The 22,171-nt window shown below is 46.7% G+C and overlaps 2 protein-coding genes across 4 annotated transcripts in view; one reads left to right on the top strand and one right to left on the bottom strand.

Annotated features, from left to right (window-relative positions):
- Positions 1–58: 58 nt before the first annotated feature.
- On the bottom strand, positions 59–7,016 carry HNRNPDL (heterogeneous nuclear ribonucleoprotein D like). Of its 3 annotated transcripts, none has more exons than XM_045985766.1 (9): positions 6,227–7,016; positions 5,374–5,542; positions 5,117–5,278; positions 4,503–4,634; positions 4,065–4,200; positions 3,401–3,571; positions 2,966–3,058; positions 2,487–2,591; positions 59–1,814 (listed from the first exon to the last, which is right to left on the bottom strand). In XM_045985766.1, the coding sequence occupies exons 1-7, from the start codon at positions 6,667–6,669 to the stop codon at positions 2,988–2,990; spliced, it is 1,284 nt and encodes a 427-aa protein (XP_045841722.1). In that variant the 5' UTR covers positions 6,670–7,016; the 3' UTR covers positions 59–1,814; positions 2,487–2,591; positions 2,966–2,987. The 3 variants fall into 3 exon arrangements, with proteins under 3 accessions (XP_045841722.1, XP_045841739.1, XP_045841732.1); XM_045985783.1 differs by having other exon boundaries at positions 4,065–4,179; positions 6,227–7,015; XM_045985776.1 differs by lacking the exon at positions 2,487–2,591 and having other exon boundaries at positions 6,227–7,015.
- A 611-nt stretch (positions 7,017–7,627) lies between these two features.
- The window catches only part of ENOPH1 (enolase-phosphatase 1), a 33,974-nt gene continuing 19,430 nt past the window's right edge, over positions 7,628–22,171 (top strand). The window contains exon 1 of the mRNA XM_045985794.1: positions 7,628–7,913. Coding sequence (XP_045841750.1) covers positions 7,830–7,913 — 84 coding nt within the window. The 5' untranslated portion in view covers positions 7,628–7,829. The remainder of the gene's footprint in view (positions 7,914–22,171) is intronic.

The following is a 22,171-nucleotide window of genomic DNA, read 5'->3' as shown; positions in this document are numbered from 1 at the left end:
GATGTAGTGTATTTTTTCAAAGTCATATATATATGAAGACTTGATTGAAAAGTTTGGATTTTGTTTAAAAAGCCTTTATTCATTTTTGATCAGGGAAAGGACAATCTCAATGTCAACTTCTCACCTAATCATGAATTTGAACTTACAGGATTCACTGCCCTAGAGACACTGCACCTACAGACTTTGACAACATAACTTAAAATCAAAATCTTCCTCTTCCCTAAGGTTGCATGTCAATATAACGAACAGTCCCTTGCAATAACCAACATTGGTACTTGGCCTAGGTTTAAGGTCAAATAGCAAAACAGGAGCAAAAGGAGGCCAAGTGCATTGTAACTTGACAGCCAGCAAGTACAAACATCATTGAACAGAGAAAAGTTGCAGGCACCAAATGAAACAAAAGGCAGGTTCATCAGCATAAAAAATTAACATTTGGTTGAAGGTGAGGTCAACTATGCATTTGAGTATGTATGCCAATCCTAGAACTTAATGCGGAACCACAGAAAACAGAACTTAAAAACCTTAAATCCAACTCCACTGAATGTTAAAATTCAAAACTTGGGTTTACCCAGGAAATTATCCCAGATCTAGGGCTAAAACTGCTTTTTGATGCACCAGGAGGATGTTTTAATGACTCAGTCACTCAGATTTGCATTGACATACATAAAACTTAAAGTATACTTTCCCCTATTACTCCTTCCTATGTCTGAATTTGGGTATGCTTAACTACTCGGCTCATGCGCTAATGCATTAAAAATGATGAAATCTACTACCATGACTTTTTCTAAGAACTCACACCACATTAACAGTTAACACCCAATGTAGTTTCCTAAAAATGCCCCAACAGAAAACGTTTTGTTCAGTTTGGTGCTTGCTGTGACAATACCAGAATACAACTATATTTCCTCAGCCACTACTACGTCAAATACCTCAATCTAACCTTTCCTCAAATTTTAACCACCTATCTGCCAAAATGCTTGTTAAAATCCGTTTTTGATACTCAAACTGTAGCTTCTACATACAGTTTAACAGGGCCTTTTGCCTGGGTATATCTGGACATTTTAATCGAGAAAACAATTAAAGTCAGGGTATTATGACCAGCCAAAGCTCTAACAAGACCGCACTGATCCTGATTTAGCATATCTCTAATGGCTTCCCAGAGACAGGAACAAAGCACAATCTTTTCTATTCATGAAAGGAGCTACCAACATGCTTTGTGCCAAAAAGGTGCACTTTACCAAGACACAGTCCAGAAAGGTTCATGGTCTGCTAGAAAACCTCCACTACTGACAACCCTACGACAAGGCCTTCAGATACACAAAGAACATTAAAGGTGTGGGAGAAATCTCTTTTAGCAGGGAAATGAAGCCTTAGAGGATAGTATACATCTAACAAAAATGGGGAACAAGGGGGACACTGTAGCTGGCTATTCATAAAGGACCACAGTTTCTCCCTATGGACCAATACTCCCTACAAAATAAACTGTGCCTTAATTATTGCTTATTTTAAATTACACTTTTACAGAGCTATTTAGTACCTGACGCAGAAAAACAATCACATAAGGAAGCATTTATTTGAGGTTTAACATGAAATCATACAAATAAAATTTGTATAAACACAAATCCACACTGAGTCATAACACAGATAGCAAAAGACGAAGTAAAAACAAAGAAAACTAATTGGCGGCTATATACAGTTGGACACAGTTGTGCCTTGTACACTAGAAAGTCTTTTACAAAATAATCATCTTAGATCAACAGAAGACCAATCTTCAATGTCGTCCTGCAAGATGGGTTAACTTTAGCAATTTCCTCCTAAAAACAAAAACAAAATAGCGATTAGATTTGTGCAACTCTGAAAGCTTTCAAAGGTCCACTTTCATGAATTGTTTTAAGTCCTCAATTTATTCTTTTCTTCAATAATTAAAGATCACATGCATATTCAATGGCAAAATGTAATTTGGGTCATTAATAAATTCACCCTGAAGTTCCCAAATGGTAGTTAACTTAGTTAAGGAATTGGGGAATGCAATCTTCCCATTTCACAGGTTAAACTGTGCTAGATTAAGGTCTACTAGAAGTATCTCTAGTAAGCCAAAAAACACTCTTACAAAAGTGAATTTCTAATAGGCCTTTATATTTTAAGAAAACAAATTGCTTTGTGCATATGATCTTTAATTTATATCCCAGATTTTAAAGTTCTTGTTTTGGTTTGTAGATTTCACTATTAGCTATAAAAAGAAAAAGCAAGCATTAAATCTTAAAGAATGAACACTTAAAATGAGGCTCCACAATTGAAATACAACACTAAACAGAAGACCAAAATGATTAAGCTGTAAAAAGGCATTTATGTACTTTAACTCCTGTAAAAAACCATTTAAGTTAAGTTTAGACACTTAATCTTCAAAAAGATTAAAAAAGAAGCCAAAGTCTGAAGTTTTCCACTTTAATCTTTACGCTGGTACATGAAGTTGGAAGAGACCATACCACAGGACAGCGTTTTCTGGTGTATGCCTTGCGCTCTGCCCGCAACGTGCGACCCCCAGAGATAGACGTGGTCAGGGTGACACACGGCCTGCAATGAAGTTCCCGCTGGCGGGTACAAACAAGGTATAATGTCAGAGTTAGAAGACAACATTCTTGTTTTCCTTAAGTTGTACCCATTTCAGTACTTTACCTGTTAATAGTTCTAAAAAAGTTTAATTATTCCTCTAGACCACCTGGTACACAAAGCAAACAGAAAAACTCTTAAGTTTTTCTGTAATACTAAAGAAAGTGAGATAAGACTTTAAAAGTTAAAGATCTATAGACACTTTAGGCAAAACAGGCTCATAAAGCAATTAAAAAGTTAACAATTTAGTAAAAACAGACTACATAATATTTTGTTTTTACTTATTTTTCATTTGTCTATTGATCTTTAAATTAAATTAGACATTTCCACTGGTTTCTCGTACTCTTACACACACCTGTTTCCTCCAATGTCCTCCTTTAGTAAGGCTGGTAATTGTTTTGGTGATTGCCACCCCCTCGAGATGCCTTGCCGTAAGTGCTCTGTTGGCCTATTTTGAAAACACAAAAAAATTCTATTAAGATATAGTTTCCTACAAAATGGTTTCGTTATAAATACTTTAGAAACATGTACAACTCTGCATGCCAAATGTTAAAATACCAGGTATGTTAAACAGCCATTATAAACTAGTCATATATCACATATTCTACAACATTTATAACCAAAGTTTTTACATTAATATAATTACCCAATGACTATCAAATGCCTAAAAACTTAACTCCAAGCACTTCAAGAATGGAAATCCCACACACAAACAATTTCAGAACAGGACTGTACTTTAACATGGAATTTTAATACCACTGGTTTATGAAATTAAGTTAAATATTCTTACCACTGTAGTCTGCATATCCCTGTCCATATCCATAGTTCCCATAGTTATACCCAGTATAATCATAGCCGCCATAGCCACTATAGTTTTGATCACCACCATAGGCACTATTGTAATTTCCATATCCTTGATCATAATAGTTATTAAATCCTTGGTTCCAGTTTTGGCCCTGACCTGAAACAATGCACAATGATTGTTAGATAACAACTTCTGACCTCCAATCCTACCACAAAATGTTGTATTCCTGTCCCTCACTCTGAAAATCTGAAAACAGGTGAACGGACATCTATCTAAAAATCTAACTGAGAAAACAAAGTCCAACTGCACCAATTACCAAGCTTCCTAAATGTAACGGAAAAATCAGAACAAAGGTGAAGACAGGTAGGCTGTTTATCGTTTTAAAACAAGGTCTCCCGCCCCCAAAACCTAGCATGCCATGGTGTTATCACGTAATCCTAACTACATTAAATAGGTATTATTTTCCTATTAAGAGGACACTGTCAGAGGGGCCATTCTTGGAAGATGTGAAACCAGTGAACTAACAAAAACCCACTCACTAACTTGAGCATTTTATGTTGAAGATGCGCTTTATTTTTTCCTGGGCTTATTCCTATTGAGCAGTTCACAGCTTAAACCACGGAGTCATTTTCAAAGAATGAAGCCTCACCTCGTCCGCGACCCCTAGTGCCGCCTCGTCCACCAGCTGCAGCGCCTCTTCCTCCTTTCTGCTGCTGCTGTTGCTGCCTGTACACCTCTTTGGGTTGTGCAACTTTGATTTCACACTGTAAACACGTGAGAAATTTCTTTTACTGTAATGTCAAACCATTTTTATTCTTCTCGAAACAAATTAAGAAATCTCACTAAACAAAACAAAAACCACCTTCACAATGTTCACTTCGGGCTCCTGGGTGGCTCAGTGGATTAAGCCTCTGCCTTCAGGGCTCAGGTCATGATCTCAGGGTCCTGGGATTGAGCCCCACATTTAGGCAGCCTGCTTCCCCCTCCCCCTCTGCCTGCCTCTCTGCCTACTTGTGATCTGTCCAATAAATAAAATCTTAAAAAAAGAAACCAAAAACTTCATTTAATAAAAGCAAAATGGTTTTACCTTCCCGGAACCGATTTGATGATATCTGCTTTCTAACAATTTCTTTACTGGCTCTTCATCTGTATACGTAATAAAACAAAATCCTCTTCTTTCGTTTGTTTTTGTATCCATGGGAAGTTCAATATTTTCAATCTGAAACCCAGAAGCACACTCCAGATCATCCACCAACGATAAAAGCTACCGAAAAGTATCACAACGCCAAAGGTCTCCAAGCTTCAACAGAACATGCTGCAAGTTACTCTGGTGAGAATGCTTCTGTACAGGAACTCCTATTTTACTATCAACATCGCACCACCAAAATTCATCTGTGACGCGTTCGGAGGAGAGCAAAACTCAGTGTCATTTTGTACCCAACAGATGCCACTGGCTGCTAAGTCCAAACACTGACCACCCCAAAGCACCTGTTTTGACCAAAATCAATTGAGATGCTGGTTTCCATCCCAGCAAAGAAAAAACAGCGATTAAGGTACACTGACCAGAAGGGGCCCGAGCAGTTAATTTAACCTCTTCCCCACCTGACAAATCAGTCTGTTAGACGTGTGGTAAGAAACTGGGGATTCACATTACACGGGCACACCGAGGAGGAAACATACAGACGCAATCACACAGCGCACCTCTCCAAAGGCTCCAAAATATTCTTTAATTTGTTCTTCAGAAGTATCTGGGCTCAATCCACCCACGAAAACCTTTTTGGGCGGTTCTTTCCCTTTTAAAGCTTTGGCCCTTTTGGGGTCTATCAATTTGCCATCCAGTTTGTGTTCTTTCAGTTCCAAAACCTAGAAGACAAGAGTTTTCAACCCACAACGCACAGCCGAACGCCCGCCGATCTGCAGGGAGCCCCGGACGCCGCGCCGCGCGGAGACGCTCCTACCTTGTCAACACTAGCAGCGTCTTTGAAAAGCACAAATCCGAATCCTCTCGATCTTCCGGTCACCGGGTCTGTCTTAATCGTACAGTCCACCACTTCCCCAAACCGGGACAAGTACTCAGTCAGGTCTTTCTTGCTCGTATCCCAGCTCAAGCCTCCAATAAACATTTTACTAGAAAGGAAGTTGTCGAAAGACAAAAAGATCAGCAGCGCCCCGAGGGCTGCTTCCGTGCGCACGACAGCGGGGTCGTTTAACCGTGTCCCCGAACAACTCGGCCCGCGCCTACAGCCCACAGACGCCCAAGCCCCCCCGCGGCCGGGTCGTCGGCCCAGGACACGAATTCAAACCGGCCCACTGCTCCGCGCGGCTCGTCTTCTGCAGCCTCTGACCGGGCCCTCACCACGCGGCCACCCCCTCCCACGGCTGTCAGGCCCCGCTCCAACCTGAAGAAGCCGCACCGCGCTCCGCGGGTCCGGGTACCCGCCGCACCCCAAGCCCTCCCCACGGAGAGCGCGCGGGGGCCCCCGCACAGACACAATGAGAAGGCGGCGGCAGCTGCAGCGTGCGGCGCGGCCGGGCGGCCCCTCCCCCTCGGGCCCCACGCGGCGCCTGCGCACTCGGGCCCCAGACGCCGCCGCCGCCCTCCTCCTCCAGCTCCCCCGCCCTTCCCCCACCTTCCGCGGGCCTCTCGAGTCACCCCTCCGTCTCCGACTTTCCTTTTCCCTTCAGGCCGGCGGGGCCCGGCGGGCACGCGGGGAATCGACTCGGGGCAGGAGCCGGGGCAGCGCGCGCTCTCGAGGGACGGAGGGCGCGTGCGGCGCGGGGGGGAGGGGGACGAGGAGAAGCGTGTGGTACCCGTCATCCTGCTGGTTCTTGCTCGCGTTGATCTTGGATCCCTCTGCGAACTCCTCTATGTTGCTGTACTCGTTCATGTCCTCCATGGCGGCGGAGCTGTCGGCCGGGGGGTGCTGGCGCGCAGTCCGGGTCGCGGCGGCAGCGGCGGCGGAGCGTTGTATGGAGCTGGATTTAAAATGGCGGCGGAAGAGATCCGGGCGCCGCCTGCGCCCTCCCTTTATAGCCGCCCCGCCCGCCAATCGCGAGGGCTGCTGCGCGGTGACGTGGCGCTGGGCCCGGCGCGCCCCCTGCCGGGCGGAGCTGGAAGCGAGCGAAGGGAGGAGCGGGGCGAGCTGCCGCGGCGCCCGCGGCCGCCAATGGGAAAGGCTGCGGGAGGCTAAAGTAGCGGGAGCGGAGGGGAACAATGGCGGCGGCACATGGGAGAGCCGGGGCGGGACCTCCATCGCGGCCCACCCGCTGAGGAGCGAGGTCGTGGGTGCGGGCACGCGGGCTTAAGACGAGAGAAGCGTCGGCAGAGGCACAGACGACGGGGCGACGAGTCCGGGGCCGAGAGTCCGAGCGGCGCCGTCGCAGGGCCACAGTCCCGCTGGTCCGGGAGCCTTTGTCTCCGGCGTCCGGTCCGGCCGCTCCCGCGAACAGCCGTCCGCCCCGCCTTTTTCCAGAGCCCTGGGCGCCCGCGTGCGGACTGCTGCGGGGCGGCCGCCGCTGTCGGTTAGCACCGCGGCCGGGAAGCTCCCGGAAAAAGGCGGACTGAGCCCGGCGCCGGCGGCCGAGACCGCGAGCGCCCCCCGCCCGCCCGCCCGCCGCGCGCACGCGTGTTGTGTCCTCGAGCCGGCTGGAACCGGCCCGGCCGGGAGCGGGCGCGCGGGGCCCCTCCGGACCGCGGCGCGGCGGCCTCTTCCGCTACCGCCGCAGGCGCGCGGGCCGGGGAGGCGCGGCGGGGCCCCCTCCGAGCGGCGGGAGCCGGTGCCGACGCAGTTCCGCGGGCCGGTCCCCGCACGGCCTCTGCTGCGGGCGCGGCCGGGGGGAGGGGCGCGAGCCCGCCCGGGCTACTGAGAAGCTGCGAAAGCGGAGGCAGTGGGCGGGGAGGGGGCAGCTGCCGCAGAGGGCAAGGGGCACTCACATCCCCGGCGCGCCACTCGCGGGGCTCCCGTCTGCACGTGCCCCGGGCCGCTCCCGCTCGCTCAGCCAGTCTGCGGCGAGCGCGCGCGCACTCGCGCGCCCGGCTCCCGCGCTCGCTTCTTTGTTCCCGCCCACGCGAGGCCCATGTTGACGGATCGCGCTCGCGGCTCCCCGGTGGCCAATCGGCGTCGACGCCCCCGCCCCGCCCCACCTCCGCTCTCCGCGAGGACCGCCCCCTCCCGGCCCACGTGGTCTCGGCCTCGGCCGCGGCGGCTGGGCGGTGCGGGCGCCTGGGCTGCGGGCTCTGCCACTGGCGGGGGGCGCGGGGGCGGCTGTGTGCCTCGGCCTCGGCCGCACGCGGCTGCGGGCGGACGTTCTCGCGGGGCCGTGGGAAGCCCGGGACGCTGCCGGGGGCGCAGTGGGCGCCGCCCTGCGCGCTCCCTTGCGGCGGGCCGAGGCGGGTGGGCGCGAGCGGGGGGAGATGGTGGTGCTGCCCGTGCCCGCCGAGGTCAGCGTGATCCTCTTGGACGTCGAAGGTACCACAACCCCGATTGCTTTCGTGAAGGTGAGGGGCGGAAGGGCGCGCGGACGTGGTTCGCCGAGAAGCCACGAAGGCGTCTCTGAGTCTCGCGGACCTCGGGCGGGAGGCGGGAGGCGCGGTGCGGCCGGGCCCCGCGGCGCGGGCGGCGGGGTGCGGGGACGCTCTGTCGCCGCCCCCAGCGTCCTCCCGCGCCCCTGCCCCGGCTCCGTGCGGAGGGGCGGAGGCGGACCCGGACCCGCGCGCGGGCGGAGAGGGGACGCGGGTGGCCCCGCCGGTGGCGCCTGGTGGCTCCGGGGTGGGCCTGGCCCGGCGGGCGCCGCGACCGAGCCGTCCTGGGGGCTCCCAGTCCCGCAGAACGTGGGCCGGACCGTCACGGCGGCTTTGCAGGCAGCGCCGGCGTCTTGGGTCGTGGCGGTTCCCGCCGCCGCTGTTGGTGGCCGAGCCGCGCTCCCCGAGTCACCGGCCGCGGCGCCGCGTTCATCGCTCCGCGGGCAGCGGACAGGCCTGGACTCCGTGCGGTGTCCCTGAAAACCTCTTTCTGACCCAAAGCCCGCATCCTGGGTGTCACTGCTGAGCAGACAGTTGTCTGCGCCTCCTTCGTGAGCCTAGAGCGCTGCGTTACAGCAGGGCCTCAAGAAACCCCGTGTTTTGTCAATGAATATTAAGTATTTATGTATTTTTTAAGAGAATTCTTTGGGCCTAGTCTACGCTTTATTCGACTTGTAGAGGTTGAGAGGGAAAGCATGAACTAGAAGGGTTTGCGGACAAGGGTAGAGAATTGTCTGCGAGGTGGGAAAAGCCCGTCTTCGAACAAATTGAGCAGTCTGAGTTTTTAATTTTTTTAAAGTTTTATTTTTGAAGTTAACCGTGAGGAGTGATTTTGTTGATGTGAATTGTTATGTAAAGTCAGTGTACACTTTTAGGACTCCGGGATAAGAACCGCTTGGGACTTTTTTAGAAGAATCGCAGTACCATCTTAGCACAAGATCTTAAGAAATCTAGTTTGACCTTTTTTTTAAGATTTTATTTCTCCGACAGACAGAGATCACAGGTAGGCAGAGAGGCAGGCAGAGAGGGGGAAGCAGGGAAGCTCAGCAGGAAGCCCGACTCCGGACTCTGAGTCATGACCTGAGCCCAAGGCAGAGGCTTAACTCACTGAGCCACGCAGGCGTCCCTAGGTTGACCATTTTTTCTGCAGTTTTTAATTACACCAGAGACCTGCAGATATATTCAGAATTGACCACATGTTGGTAATGGAGTTGACTATTTTTTTCTTCACGACTGACAGAATAACCGGTTTCTCAGAGTTTTCAGAAAAAAAGGATTCCTCATCTTCGTGTGTTACAGTTCACACCTTATGAACTCTACCAGGGATAATGACAGGAGAGATAGTGATGCAACATAAGATTATGTACCGTTCTTGGAAAGTTGATTAGGGACTAGGATATCCATGCAAATCAGTTTTTTTTTTAAAAGATTTTATTTATTTATTTGACAGACAGAGATCACAAGCAGGCAGAGAGGCGGGCAGAGAGAGAGAGGAGGAAGCAGGCTCCCCGCTGAGCAGAGAGCCCGATGTGGGGCTTGATCCCAGGACCCTGAGATCATAACCTGAGCCGAAGGCAGAGGCTTTAACCCGCTGAGCCCCCCAGGCGCCCTGCAAATCAGTTCTGTAACAAAACATGGGTGCGGTGCTCGCCACCTCTCCGTTCCCCACTCCCCAACCAATCCTGTCTTTTGCCAGATGACATGAGCTACTTCTTGAAATCTTTGTCTATGGTAGATTGTTTTGACATCTCTCTGAAAGTTAAAATGCCTTCATGGTCTAAATAGAGGGGTTTTTTGTTTTTTGTTTTTTCAAAGTTTGACACTGGGTAAAGTCAAGGCAGGCTGCAAAAAATGATTTCCGGGGGGGGGTTATTTTTTAGAATTTATTATTTTTTTAAACTTAAATTCAAGTTAGTATATTATTACTTTCAGGGTAGAGTTTAGTGATTCATCAGTTACCTATAACACCCAGTGCTCATTTCAGGGATTTTGTTTAAAGGATATTTTCTTGTGCTTTGTCCTGTAATCTGTTGTTACTTTATTCACATTACTTTTCAGTCTGTTATAACCTAATAAGCTATAATTTATTTGGTACACATTAGTATATCAAAACTAGTATTTCCAAAGGTATATTCAGAAGAACGTTAAGTCTGGCGGATATTTATAGTAATTCTGCAAAAAGGATTCCATTATTAGGTGCACTTTTGGAAAAAATTAGGCTATACATATTTACCTGGTTTCTTTATTACACAGTTCTCAGAGCATTTATATCAGACACATAAAGACACTCACGTACGTGCTTAATGAGTCTTCAAGAGAGTGGCATTTCACAAATTTTACTTGAACAAAACACTTCGTAGCAGAGTACGTCACGGACTGATCTTTTAAACCTTTTAAAAGAGATGCTAAATCATACCCTTTTGAATCTCCGAGCATGGAGGTGGAAACTGGACATGTTTGTTCTACCTGTGACTTTATTAGCTACGGTAGGTGTGTGGAACATGCAGCTCTACTTCCTGTGGAAGCAGACATTGAGGACCACACACGTGCCACTTGTGTACTTGACTCATCCTCAAAACCTCCGTGAGCTGTGTGCTCTGTCCACATTTTACTCATAGGAAACGAAGATTCTTAAAAATTGAATGGTACGTCTGGATTTGAACCCAAATTTTCTGGCTCCAAAACTCCTACTCTTTACATTATTGCACTTGACCTCTAAGGTGGAAACCACAATGCTTGTTCCGTGTCCGTGCTTGGCTTCTGTGTATGTTAAATGAGAGTTGATATGAGAACCCTTTAATCAACACGAAGTACCGTAAAAGTATATGGTAACAAATTTCAGTTTATACCACCTCTTGGTAATAGGTTTAGGAGTGAACCCTTGAACCAATAACCGTAGTTGAGTCTTTATTTGGAGATTTGGTTCTGTAGTCAGCATATACTATGAAAATTGAGTATTGTCAAAAATTGTCCTTGAAAGACCCTAGAAAGTGATTCCTGTTTGGAGACTGATTTCCGTTTTTCAGTAAGTCATGCACTCATTTTTCCTTTAGGGTGGAAACATGATTCCTGCTTCTTCCCTGGAGCGTCAGAGGAAGTAGTTGGTTTGGGATTTGGTGATATAGATGGAAAATATGTTGTTTCAGGCGTTGGCCTCATCCCGAGCCGCTCGCACTGTAAGAGATACTGGAGAACAGAGACTGTTCCACTGGGGAACAGAACGCCTGTTGAGTGGAATAACACACAGATTGCCAGCACTGACTATGGTTATTTTTTTCCTTTCCTCTTTTTTTTTGGTCCGAGCACTTACTGTTAAGTGTGTGTATGATGCACCTTAACTCTGTAACACGAGCAGTCTGGGATGTCTCGTGGTATTCCCTAGAATCCTCTCAGTCTGGGAAGTGGTGTTCTCCAGACAGCCTGCAGCTCTGTTGGGGCATGCCTCAGCCCTTCCAAAGAAACAATGGTTTTATTTACCAGCTGTTATATCTTATTTTCTTTGAGTCATAGAATTGCCAAGTTTCTGGAACAGGAGGGCCTCCTAGCTAGGATTGTGCAGTGAGTGTTGCAACCAGCTAATTAATTTCTCATGAATTGATGCCTGGGGGGAGGTCCTGTGTGAGGCCATCACAACTGTTGGGGGCAGAGCAGTCCAGCTTTCCTTAGATGCTCCCCCTGCATCTGAGCCTCCAGCCCTGCCCCTCACTGCAGGGCACATGCCTCCGTGTTGACTTCTTTTCAGGCACTGAGTCTGTCCTTTACGGTGCTGATCTCCCAACATTTTTTGGTCATGTACACCGTCAGCAGAATTGGAGCAGGCACTGCCAGTAGAATTTGTAAATTGTGGGGCCGCCTGCGTGGTTCAGTCAGTTCAGTGTGACTCGTTTTTTTTTTTTTTTTTTAAGATTTTTTTATTTATTCATTTGACAGAGAGAGATCACAAGTAGGCAGAGAGGCAGGCAGAGAGAGAGAGGAGGAAGCAGGCTCCCTGCAGAGCAGAGAGCCCGATGCGGGACTCGATCCCAGGACCCTGAGATCATGACCTGAGCCAAAGGCAGCGGCTTAACCCACTGAGCCACCCAGGAGCCCAGTGTGACTCTTGATTTTGACTCAGGTCATGAGTCAAAGGCTCTGAGCTCAGGAGGAAGCTGGCTTGGGATTCCCCCCCTCTGCCCCTCCTCTCTCTCTCTCTCTCTTCTCCTCCTCCTCTCTCTCTTTCTCTTGTAAATAAATAAATCTTTTTTTTTTTTTTTAAGATTTTATTTATTTATTTGACAGAGAGAGAGATCACAAGTAGGCAGAGAGGCAGGCAGAGAGAGAGAGGAGAAAGCAGGCTCCCTGCAGAGCAGAGAGCCGGATGCGGGGCTCGATCCCAGGACCCTGAGATCATGACCTGAGCCGAAGGCAGTGGCTTAACCCACTGAGCCACCCAGGCGCCCAAATAAATCTTTTTAAAATAAGAATTTATGGGGCACCTGGGTGGCTCAGTCATTAAACGTGCCTTCCACTCAGGTCATGATCCAGAGTCCTGGCATCAGCAGGCATCTGGCTTCCTGCTTAGCGGGAAGCTTGCTTCTCCCTCTCTCACTCCCACTGCTTGTATTCCCTCTCTTGCTGTCTCTCTCTCTGTGTCAAATAAATAAATAAAGTCTTTAAAAAATAAAAAAAAAATTATAAGTTGTGTATACATACTATTATTGTTATGTTAGAATTTGCAGATGAAATTAAGATAATAAATGTGGACGAATGTTTTATACTCCCCCATGGGGCCACCACTTGAATTTTGTCTGTGGTGTTGTATTCATTTTCTGACTTTGTACATTGTATTATTCCGGTGTTTTTAGTCTGTTAGCCTTTGTAATAACACCGTCACCCGTCTCTGTGGTTATCTTTTTTTGTTTTTTTTTGTTTTGTTTTGTTTTTTAAGATTTTATTTATTTATTTGACAGAGAGAGATCACAAGCAGGCAGAGAGGCAGGCAGAGAGAGAGGAGGAAGCAGGCTCCCCACGGAGCAGAGAGCCCGATGTGGGGCTCGATCCCAGGACCCTGAGATCATGACCTGAGCCGAAGGCAGCGGCTTAATCCACTGAGCCACCCAGGCACCCCTCTGTGGTTATCTTGTCAGGAATCTTCAGCTATTGTTTCTGAGTTTGGAGAAAATTGTCCTCTTGCTTCTGAAAATACTGTTATGTGTTGACACGTACATGTAACGTACATGCAACGACAGTTGAGGTAGTTCTGTTCCACAGTCACTGAGAACCCTGTATTAGCGAGTAATGATTCATTGCCACTAAAGAAAATACAGGGCTAGTTCTGTGAGCCTCTGGTCACAACATTTCTGTGAACTGATCAGTATGTAACCTTGTCTTGTATGTGTTTCTGTTTCCCTTATTTAGTGTCTGTTATTGATTAACACTGACCTCTCTGCCATGGGGCTGGGACTCCGGCTTTACTGAGGCCTGTGTAAACACACGTATTTTCTCTGGCTCATCACAGTTTCTTGTGCCAGGAACACTAGGCAGAGCTTCAGCGTCTTGCTTGGGGGCCGTCTCGAACTGCAAAATCATCAGCAGAGGCACAAAATGCAAAAAATATGGCACTAAATAGACTCTGAAAAGGCTGCTTGTTTAAACCGCGAGAGGGAAAATAAGGCACATGGTCACATGGTGCTGGGAACGGGTACAGTGAAGTGTTTGCAGATGTCTGCCATCATGCACGTGTCCTTATTTTTAAATGATCAGGAAAGTGCAGCATATATTGAGTTTGGGGTTACGATTAAATTTGAGTGAGTAGGAGAGTTTGCAAGTACGGAATCCGCAGGTAACGAGGATGGGTAGTGTAGAGTAGTAGTCACCCCACGGGCTTGGACACCGTACAGGTCCGGATGAGCATTCTGGCTCCTCTCTGTGTGTTTTATGGCAAGTTAGTTAATGTCTCTGAATGAGGTGCATATTTCCTCAGCTGTAGTGTGGGGATATCTACCTCAAGGCTGCTGAGGACATTTAATGGGTGCTTAGCCCTTAAAAAAAACTTTGTAAAATGAATGAATATGTGTGCATCTATTTCATCTACCATCCCAATAAATCTTGTGAGGAGGGGTGGGCAGGAGACATGTTTCTCATTTATGCCTTAGAAACACCTTATGCTTGAGAATAAAATCTTGGTGGTAATTGAGAAGATCCCATTAACTGAAAATACGGATCTGATGGGGATTTTTGCTCCTAAAATATATTAAGTGGGGCATGGTGGGTCCCCTAGCGAAAGGTTCTTTGTATCTGTGCTGCTCAGACTTGAATGTCTATACAGATCATTTCGGGTTCTTGCTAAAACGAAGTTTCTGAGTCGGAAGGCCGGCTTGGGACTGGATGTGGAATTTGTCACAGGTGCCCAGTGATGCTCCCTGTTCCACACTCTAAGTGTTCAGTGCAGATTTGTAAGTCACACCTGTGTGTAGGCCTGTCAGCGCTGCTCTTCTCTCAGAGCCCATTTGGCGCGATAAAGTAGACCGAGCAAGAGAGTATAGATGCGCTAAGGAGGCCTGTCAACGTTAACAGAGCCCCAGCCCCTCAGAGGTTAAGTGAACTGTTACGGGGCAGTAAGGCCCTGTAGGAGAGAACGAGGTGATGCCCAAGCCTGGTCCACAGACAACAGAGCATTATGCCAGTGGCCATTTCCCAGCTTTAGCAAATCACCGGCCAGAACGGAAGTGTAAAGTGAAAGCACTGTTCCTTCTTTTTTTTTTAATTGTATTTATTTGGCAGAGATCATAAGGAGGCCCGGGGGGGGGGCGGGAGGGGGGGGAGCAGGCTCCCTGCTGAGCAGAGAGCCCGGTGCGGGGCTCGATCCCAGGTCCCCGGGATCATGACCTGAGCCGAAGGCAGAGGCTTAACCCACTGAGCCACCCACGTGACCCTGCACCGTCGTTCTTAAAGGACGACTAGAACATTAGCAAGGAGTTAGGTGTACTTACAGGACCACCTAGATAGTTGGTTTAAATGTGTATTTAATTGAATGTGTATGTATAGTAGGCACCTGCATGATAAGCCTTTGGAATGGTCTCCTGGCAGATGGGCAAGTGAATCGTGCTTTGCTAAACCTGTTGTGTTAGTGTCTCGTGGTTGCTTTAACAAAGTTACCACAGACTTAGTGGTTTAAAACAATACAGATTTATCATGTTATACGCTTCTGGAGGGACCAGTCTGTTGGATCTCCCTGAGTTAAAATCAGGGTGTTGACAGGGTTGCAGAAAAATTGCCCTGCCTTTCTTACTTTCTAGAGGCTGCCCACTTTTCCTGGTTCGTGGGCCAGCCGCATAGCATCTTCAGACCAGTCTCTCCTACTTCCTTTGACCTTTAAGGACCCTTGTGATTGTATCAGACACAACCACATAATCCAAGGATAATCTTCCTATCTTGATCCTTAATTTAATCATGCCTACAGTACCTTTGCCATATAAAGTAACATTCACAGGTTTTGGGGTTTAGGATATGGATATCTGAGAGTGGGAAATCTTCCTCTTTACCATACTTGATGAGTACAGATATTTCTAGCAGATCCCTTTATAGTTCTAGGCTACATAGGAATTAGAATTTATAATGGCTCCACTTTTGTTTTGAAATTTATCATTGATGGTGTTGGATGCAATCTTAAGATGTGGCAGATTTTTTTTTTTAAGATTGTGTTGGTATGGAGGTTGGTAAAGGCAGTGTTTAGGGGCTGGACTTTTAGAGTATGAGATACGTGGCAAGGTTTTGATTTAGACTGAGGGGAAGAAAAGATCTCAAACTAAACTTTCTAAGTTAGAAAATATGAATTAAACAGACAAATCCTTGATCTTGTAAATAATATTTATTTGAAGTAGCAGATACCCTTTTTTTTTTTTTTAAAGATTTTATTTATTTATTTGACAGAGAGAGATCACAAGTAGGCAGAGAGGCAGGCAGAGAGAGAGGAGGAAGCAGGCTCCCTGTGGAGCAGAGAGCCCGATGCGGGGCTTGATTCCAGGACCCTGGGGTCATGACCTGAGCCGAAAGCAGCGGCTTAATCCACTGAGCCACCCAGGCGCCCCGCAGATACCCATTTAATTGAAAATCAAAATGATAAAGATTTTAATTTGTTTATTTTATTAACATATAATGTGTTATTTGTTTCGGGGGTACAGGTCTGTGAATCCCCAGGCTTACACACTTCATAGCACTCACCACAGCACATACCCTCCCCAGTGTCCATCACCCAACCATCCTCTCCCTCCCCCCCAACCCCCAGCAACCCTCAGTTTGTTTCCTGAGATTAAGAGTCTCTTATGGTTTATCTCCCTCCTGAGCCCATCTTGTTTCATTTTTCCCTCCCTTCCCCCCACAACCCCCCATCCTGCCTCTCAAATTCCTCATATCAGGGAGATCATATGATAATTGTCTTTCTCTGATTGACTTATTTTGCTTAACATAATATCCTCTAGTTCCATTCACGTTGCTGCAAATAGCAAGATTTCGGGTGGAGGCAGGTTGATGGCTGCATAGTATTCCATTGTGTATATATACCACATCTTATTTATTTTTAAACATTTTATTTACTCCTTTCTTTCTTTCATTTATACTTGTGATCTCTGTCAAATAAATAAAATATTAAAAAAAAAAAAAAGATCTGCATATTCCATGGACTGAGCCAGCCAGACGCCCCTTGATTCCCTTTAAAAACATAATCCTGCTTATATACTTCCCTGGTGTGTAATAATCTTTTGAGATATATTTTATGTTAAAACACTTTTAGAAATGGATAATGTATTCTTGATTGTTTAATGAGGGTTGTAATTTACTCTTATGGTCTTTCATAGTTTAGCAGCATATTTTAGGGGATAATAATTGAGAACTGTTGAAGTTGATATTTTTTTTTTTTTTAGATTTTTATTTATTTATTTATTTGACGGACAGAGATCACAAGTAGGCAGAGAGGCAGGCAGAGAGAGAGGAGGAAGCAGGCTCCCTGCTGAGCAAAGAGCCCGACACGGGGCTCGATTCCAGGACCCTGAGACCATGACCCGAGCCGAAGGCAGAGGCTTTAACCCACTGAGCCACCCAGGCAGCCCGAAGTTGACATTCCTTTCTCATGAAAACTGCCGTGCTAATTTTATGGTTTTTCTTGGAAGAGAGCTTGTGTTGTCTGATAGTATATCCCAACTTCAGTTAAACATCCGTTTGGTAAGTATTGCTTCTAATGTTTTCAGCACTGAGAGGTATGCGATGCCCATTCTGCCCTCAGTAGGAAACTGCTAGAAGACAGCTGTCAAGGTGCAGCGAACTAGAACTTTCCTTCTGCCTGTGCTTATTTTTGACCCCAGTACCTGCAACTGAGCCATGTTGCCGGTCTTCGTTCACCCTATGAACTTATTAGGCTTTTTCACCTGCAAGAATGAGATTATAGGATCCGCTGGCTTATATGGCAGGGATGAAGGTTAAATGAAGTGGAATGCAGAAGCCTTTGAAGATGGTAAAGCTCTGTGGAAACACTGGTTATAACACGGAAGAACCAGACCAACACCGACAGTGCTCGTGAAGAGTCAGGAAGGGGGGACCTGACTTCAGTGAAAGCCACCTGCCCTGCGGTTTCCCACCATGATTACTTCCACCTCTGCTCTTGTGGCCCTCGTCAAAAACACGGCGAAAATGAGACCCGGAACACGTCTAATCTCAAAGAATCTGTGGAAGCTTTGGAATGGCAAAGACTGTCTTGAGAAGTAGCTGTGGGTTTGCTTCCCGTTCCCCCAGCCCTCCCCATTGGGAGACAGACCCAGCGCGGTGTGTGACAGGGCTTTGTTTATTCAGGGAGAAACAAAGGGAAGAGCCTTTGGAGAGTCACTGTATTGGGTCTGAGTATACCAGGTGGATGGAAAGCCCCACTGGCCTGAACTTCGGGTCTCTTACTCTGGAACCTTCTGTGTCTTAGCACTTGCGTGATCTTTCCTTCCTTCTGTCACATTTATCTGACACATTTATCGTGCCAGGTTCTGCTAGGGATCCACGGTCCTTAAGACCTAGACATCACCCTCATGGAACCTGGTAAGGAGGACGATGTCTTTGCACCGTGGAACTCCTGTGTGTTTTCCTGTGGGCTGCGAAGATTCAGCTCCTGAACTTGAGTGAGCAGGGATTTCCAGTTCCCCATCCCTCTCTTCTGTTGCCCTCCATACCGCTGAACACGCCCATCCAGGCCATGCTCTTTGATGCCGCCCTGTTCCTCCAGCTTGCAAGGTAATCACTTCTGTCCCTCCAAGTGCGGGTGGTTCCATGCGCTCATTATGTATAAGCAATATTTATTGGGCTGGGCTGCCGGCTTGCAGAGCTAAGACTTGCTTCTGCTCTCAGCAGACTTTGAGCAAGAATTTTCAAGTCCTCTCCCCTTTCTGCAGGGCCGTGCAGACTTTATTTGAGAGAGAGAGCACGACTGGGGAGAGGGCAGAGGGAGAAGCAGGCTTCCTGCTGAACAGGGAGCCTGACATGGGGCTCCATCTCAGGACTCTGAGATCATGACCTGAACTGAATGCAGATGCTTAATCAACTGCACCTCTCGGGTGCCCCATTTTTAAATTTTAATAGCAACTGTTTAATTTCCATATAAGATGGGAAGCCTGGTAGGTTATTAGAGTAATGGCCTGTTGTATGTAGTTTAACTTTGTACATATGAATTAATTGGGATCCAGTACGATCTAAAACATAGGAATTCAGGACCAAGGCATTCAGCCAGTGCTTGGTGATGGTGCCATGGTGCCTTCCAGAATGGGCACAGGCTGGGCTGAGGTTCAGGATGGCCCCTGCTATCTGTGCTATTCCAGATTTCCTCAAGGTGCTACTTTGTCGTATCTGAACAACATGCACTCTAGCCGAAGTGTTTCTGGAGTGACGTTAGGATTTTCATTGATGCAACATTTCTTTTTCTTTTTTTTTTTTTAATATTTTATTTATTTGACAGAGAGAAATCACAACTAGGCAGAGAGGCAGGCACAGAGAGAGGAGAAAGCAGGCTCCCTGTGGAGCAAAGAGCCCGATGCAGGGCTCGATCCCAGGACCCTGGGATCATGACCTGAGCCGAAGGCAGAGGCTTTAACCCACTGAGTCACCCAGGTGCCCCTGATGCAACACTTCTAAACCTAGAAGTCCAAAGGAAGAAATCAGCTAAAAATGGACATTAAAAGCTACGAAAAAGGGGTGCCATGGCTGGCTTAGTTGGAGGAGCGTGCAACTCTTGATCTTGGGGTTGGGAGTTTGAGCCTCATGTTGGTGGTAGAGTTTACTTAAAAAAAAAATCATGAAACATAGAAATTTTATTCACAATTAAAATTAAGTTAAAAAGCTAAATATATCATTATGGAGGTTTGTATCTGTTATTTTGTGGAAAGAAGAAAGTGGTTCCCCGCCCCCCCGATTTTTCCTCAAAATAATTCATGCTTGTTATAAATTGCAAATGTTATAGTAGAATATAATAGAGAGTGAATGTCTCCTTTTGTTTCTGTCACCCGGAGATGACCATTAAGAATTTGGTGAATATTCCTTTTGATTTTTTTCCTGTGTGTACAGTAATTGAGATTATTGAAAAAAAAAGTCCAATCTACTCCCCAAAAGACATCAGTTATATAACCTTCAGTTTTTAAGTATATGTAGGTAGACCGCTATCTTGCTCATATAAGCTTGTATTCTTTGTTGTTGTTTTGTTTTGCTCAGATAAACTTTTTAAGGATATCCTGTATTTAGCTCTGAGAAGTCCTTCCTTGTCTGGAGATTCTTAAAATTTTCCATTCTTACAGCTTACCCCCATGCTTCACTAAAGGAAAAAAGGCTTTTTTTCTAATAGTAAAAGCTTATTTTTGTGTAATACTTTTTTGTATTTATTAACTCTTGATTTTCAAAATTGGTTTTGGTGGAGGTAGGAGTCAGAGACAGGGAAAGCCAGCGCCCTGGGAGTCTGTTGTACATGGTTCTCCGTCACCCCTCTTTGGAAAGAAATCCGTGTTTCTGAAATGGAATCCCCCGGAAAGAGGTTCCGGGAGGCCCCACGAGGGTCCGTCCTCAGAGGCCCTCGTGGGGCCTCCCAGGACCTCTTCGCAGGGGATTCCATTTCAGAAACACAGATTTCTTTGCAAAGAAGTCTTTACTACTGAAAAGGGTTCTTTGTCCTCTGGGTGTGTGCATGAGGATTTCATTAACTTGATTTTCTTTTCAGTGGTTCATTATGTGGCCCTCTTGTAAGTACCTTTTCTGAAGTCTAAAAAGCGTGGGTTTGACACCCTTCCCTGAGTAAAGAGAGACCAAGACATGTCGTTTGGATACTAGTGGTCATCACGGCAGTGGGACCTGGGTGAGACTTTGGAAAGGACCCCGGGGTCAGGCTGCTGTTTGGTAGTTCACGTGGTATGGCCCAAGAGGCTGGCTGACCCCCGGGCCGGCCCTTGTGTGGGTCTAAGTCATTGTAGGTTCATTTAAGGTCATTAGATCCCTGCAGGGGGATGACGAAGCTCTGGGACCTGGCACTTCAAACTAAAAAAAAAAAAAAAGATCTGATTAATAAACTGTTACCATAGTCTGTTAATATGTACTTAACCTTTATGTGCTTCTGTAAAATGGAATAATAGCCCTTGTTTCATAAGGTTTTTATGCAAATTGAAATGATTTCATTAAGACCATTCATTAATCAATTCATTGAATAAATGTGGAGTGCTTGGTAAGGTCAGGGAGAAAGTCCGTGCTAAAGCTGTGGATTTGAGGGTCATCAGCAATAGATGGTATTTAAAATCTTGAGATTAGGGGCGCCTGGGTGGCTCGGTTGTTACGCGTCTGCATTCGACTCAGGTCAGGATCCCAGGGTCCTGGGATTGGGCCCACACTGGGCTCCCTGCTCTGCAGGAAACCTGTTTCTCTCCCCCACTCCCCCTGCTAGTGTTCCCTCTCTCGCTGTAGGTCTCTGTCAAATAAATAAATAAAATCTTGTGACTAGATGAAGTCACTGAAGATTGACTATGGGCAGAGATGTGCCTGGAATGGTAGGGCTCCGTGAATGTTGGCAGTCACGCCCACTATTACTACACTGCTTGTGTTATTACTACTACTTATTCGAAATGTTACAGACTTGCCAGGTGAACTGAAATGTCTCATTTTTCTTAGTACAAATGTATTTGAGAGCTTTATTAGAAGTTTCGGTGAGACTGTCAGGATCCTGGAAGGTTGGGTGATCCCAGTGAGTGGTGCTCCCCAGAGTCATCCATCTGCGGAGCTGGATAGGCTTAGGCATTGGGATTTGATAGGCCTGGATTTGGGTCCTGCCTTTACTTTGTGTCAGCAATGAAACTTTTAGAACCTCAGCTTCTTCATGTGTTCAGAGGGGTCACCCTGCAGGGATGGCAGGTGGATTCAGAAAGGGGATGTGAGGGCGCCTGGGTGGCTGGGTCGGTCAAGCTTCTTTCAGCTAAAGGCATGATCTCGGGGTTATGAGGGCTCTGAGCCGGACTCTGAGCCAGGCATGGAGCCTGCTTAAGAGTCTTCCTTTCTGTGCCCCTTCTTCCCTGCTCACTCTCGCTCTCTTAAAAAATACAAAAATAAATTATCAATTCCTTCCCTTTCCCTTCCACTGCTGAGGGCTACGACTTCAGGCCAATCAGGTTTCCTTCTCTGAAACTCCAACGATAACCATACTCTCTCCCTGTGCCTGTTTTTTAAACCTTATCCCAGCTTTTAGCCCCTTGTAATGATAACTTTCCTTGTGTGATATGATTCATTGCAATTAATTAGATTATAGTTTATCTTTTTTTAAGTAGTTTAATCTCCTTTATGGGGTTTGGAAGACTCTTTTTTCTTATCTGGCAGTGCATTTATTCATTCATTTGAATGTACAGGATGAAATCTAAGACTTCTGCTTTCAGAGAGGAATGGTTACTTACATCCCTGCTTATGGCATTGAAAATAGGGACACCAGAATTACAGTCTCTGAGCCCCTGTGGCCCCGTAGCAGTGAGAGCACCAGACTTTTGGTAGTTCCTAGTATGGTCTTCAGGAATGATATTTAAGGAGCAGTTTTAATCCCACAACTGCTGAAGCTGTCTAACAGATGACAGGGACCGCTTCCATGAAGTCGTTAATTCCCATCTTTGGAAGTGTTCAGGCAAGTACAAACTTCCAGTTATAAAATAAGTAAGTTCTGGTATGTAATGTACAGGATGGTGACTTTGGTTAATGCTACTGTTACTGAA

This window comes from Meles meles, chromosome 2, assembly GCF_922984935.1.
Source record: "Meles meles chromosome 2, mMelMel3.1 paternal haplotype, whole genome shotgun sequence".
Taxonomy (NCBI): Eukaryota; Metazoa; Chordata; class Mammalia; order Carnivora; family Mustelidae; genus Meles; species Meles meles.
The sequence above is the reverse complement of the archived record's forward strand: the minus strand, read 5'-3'. Positions and strand labels throughout refer to the sequence as shown.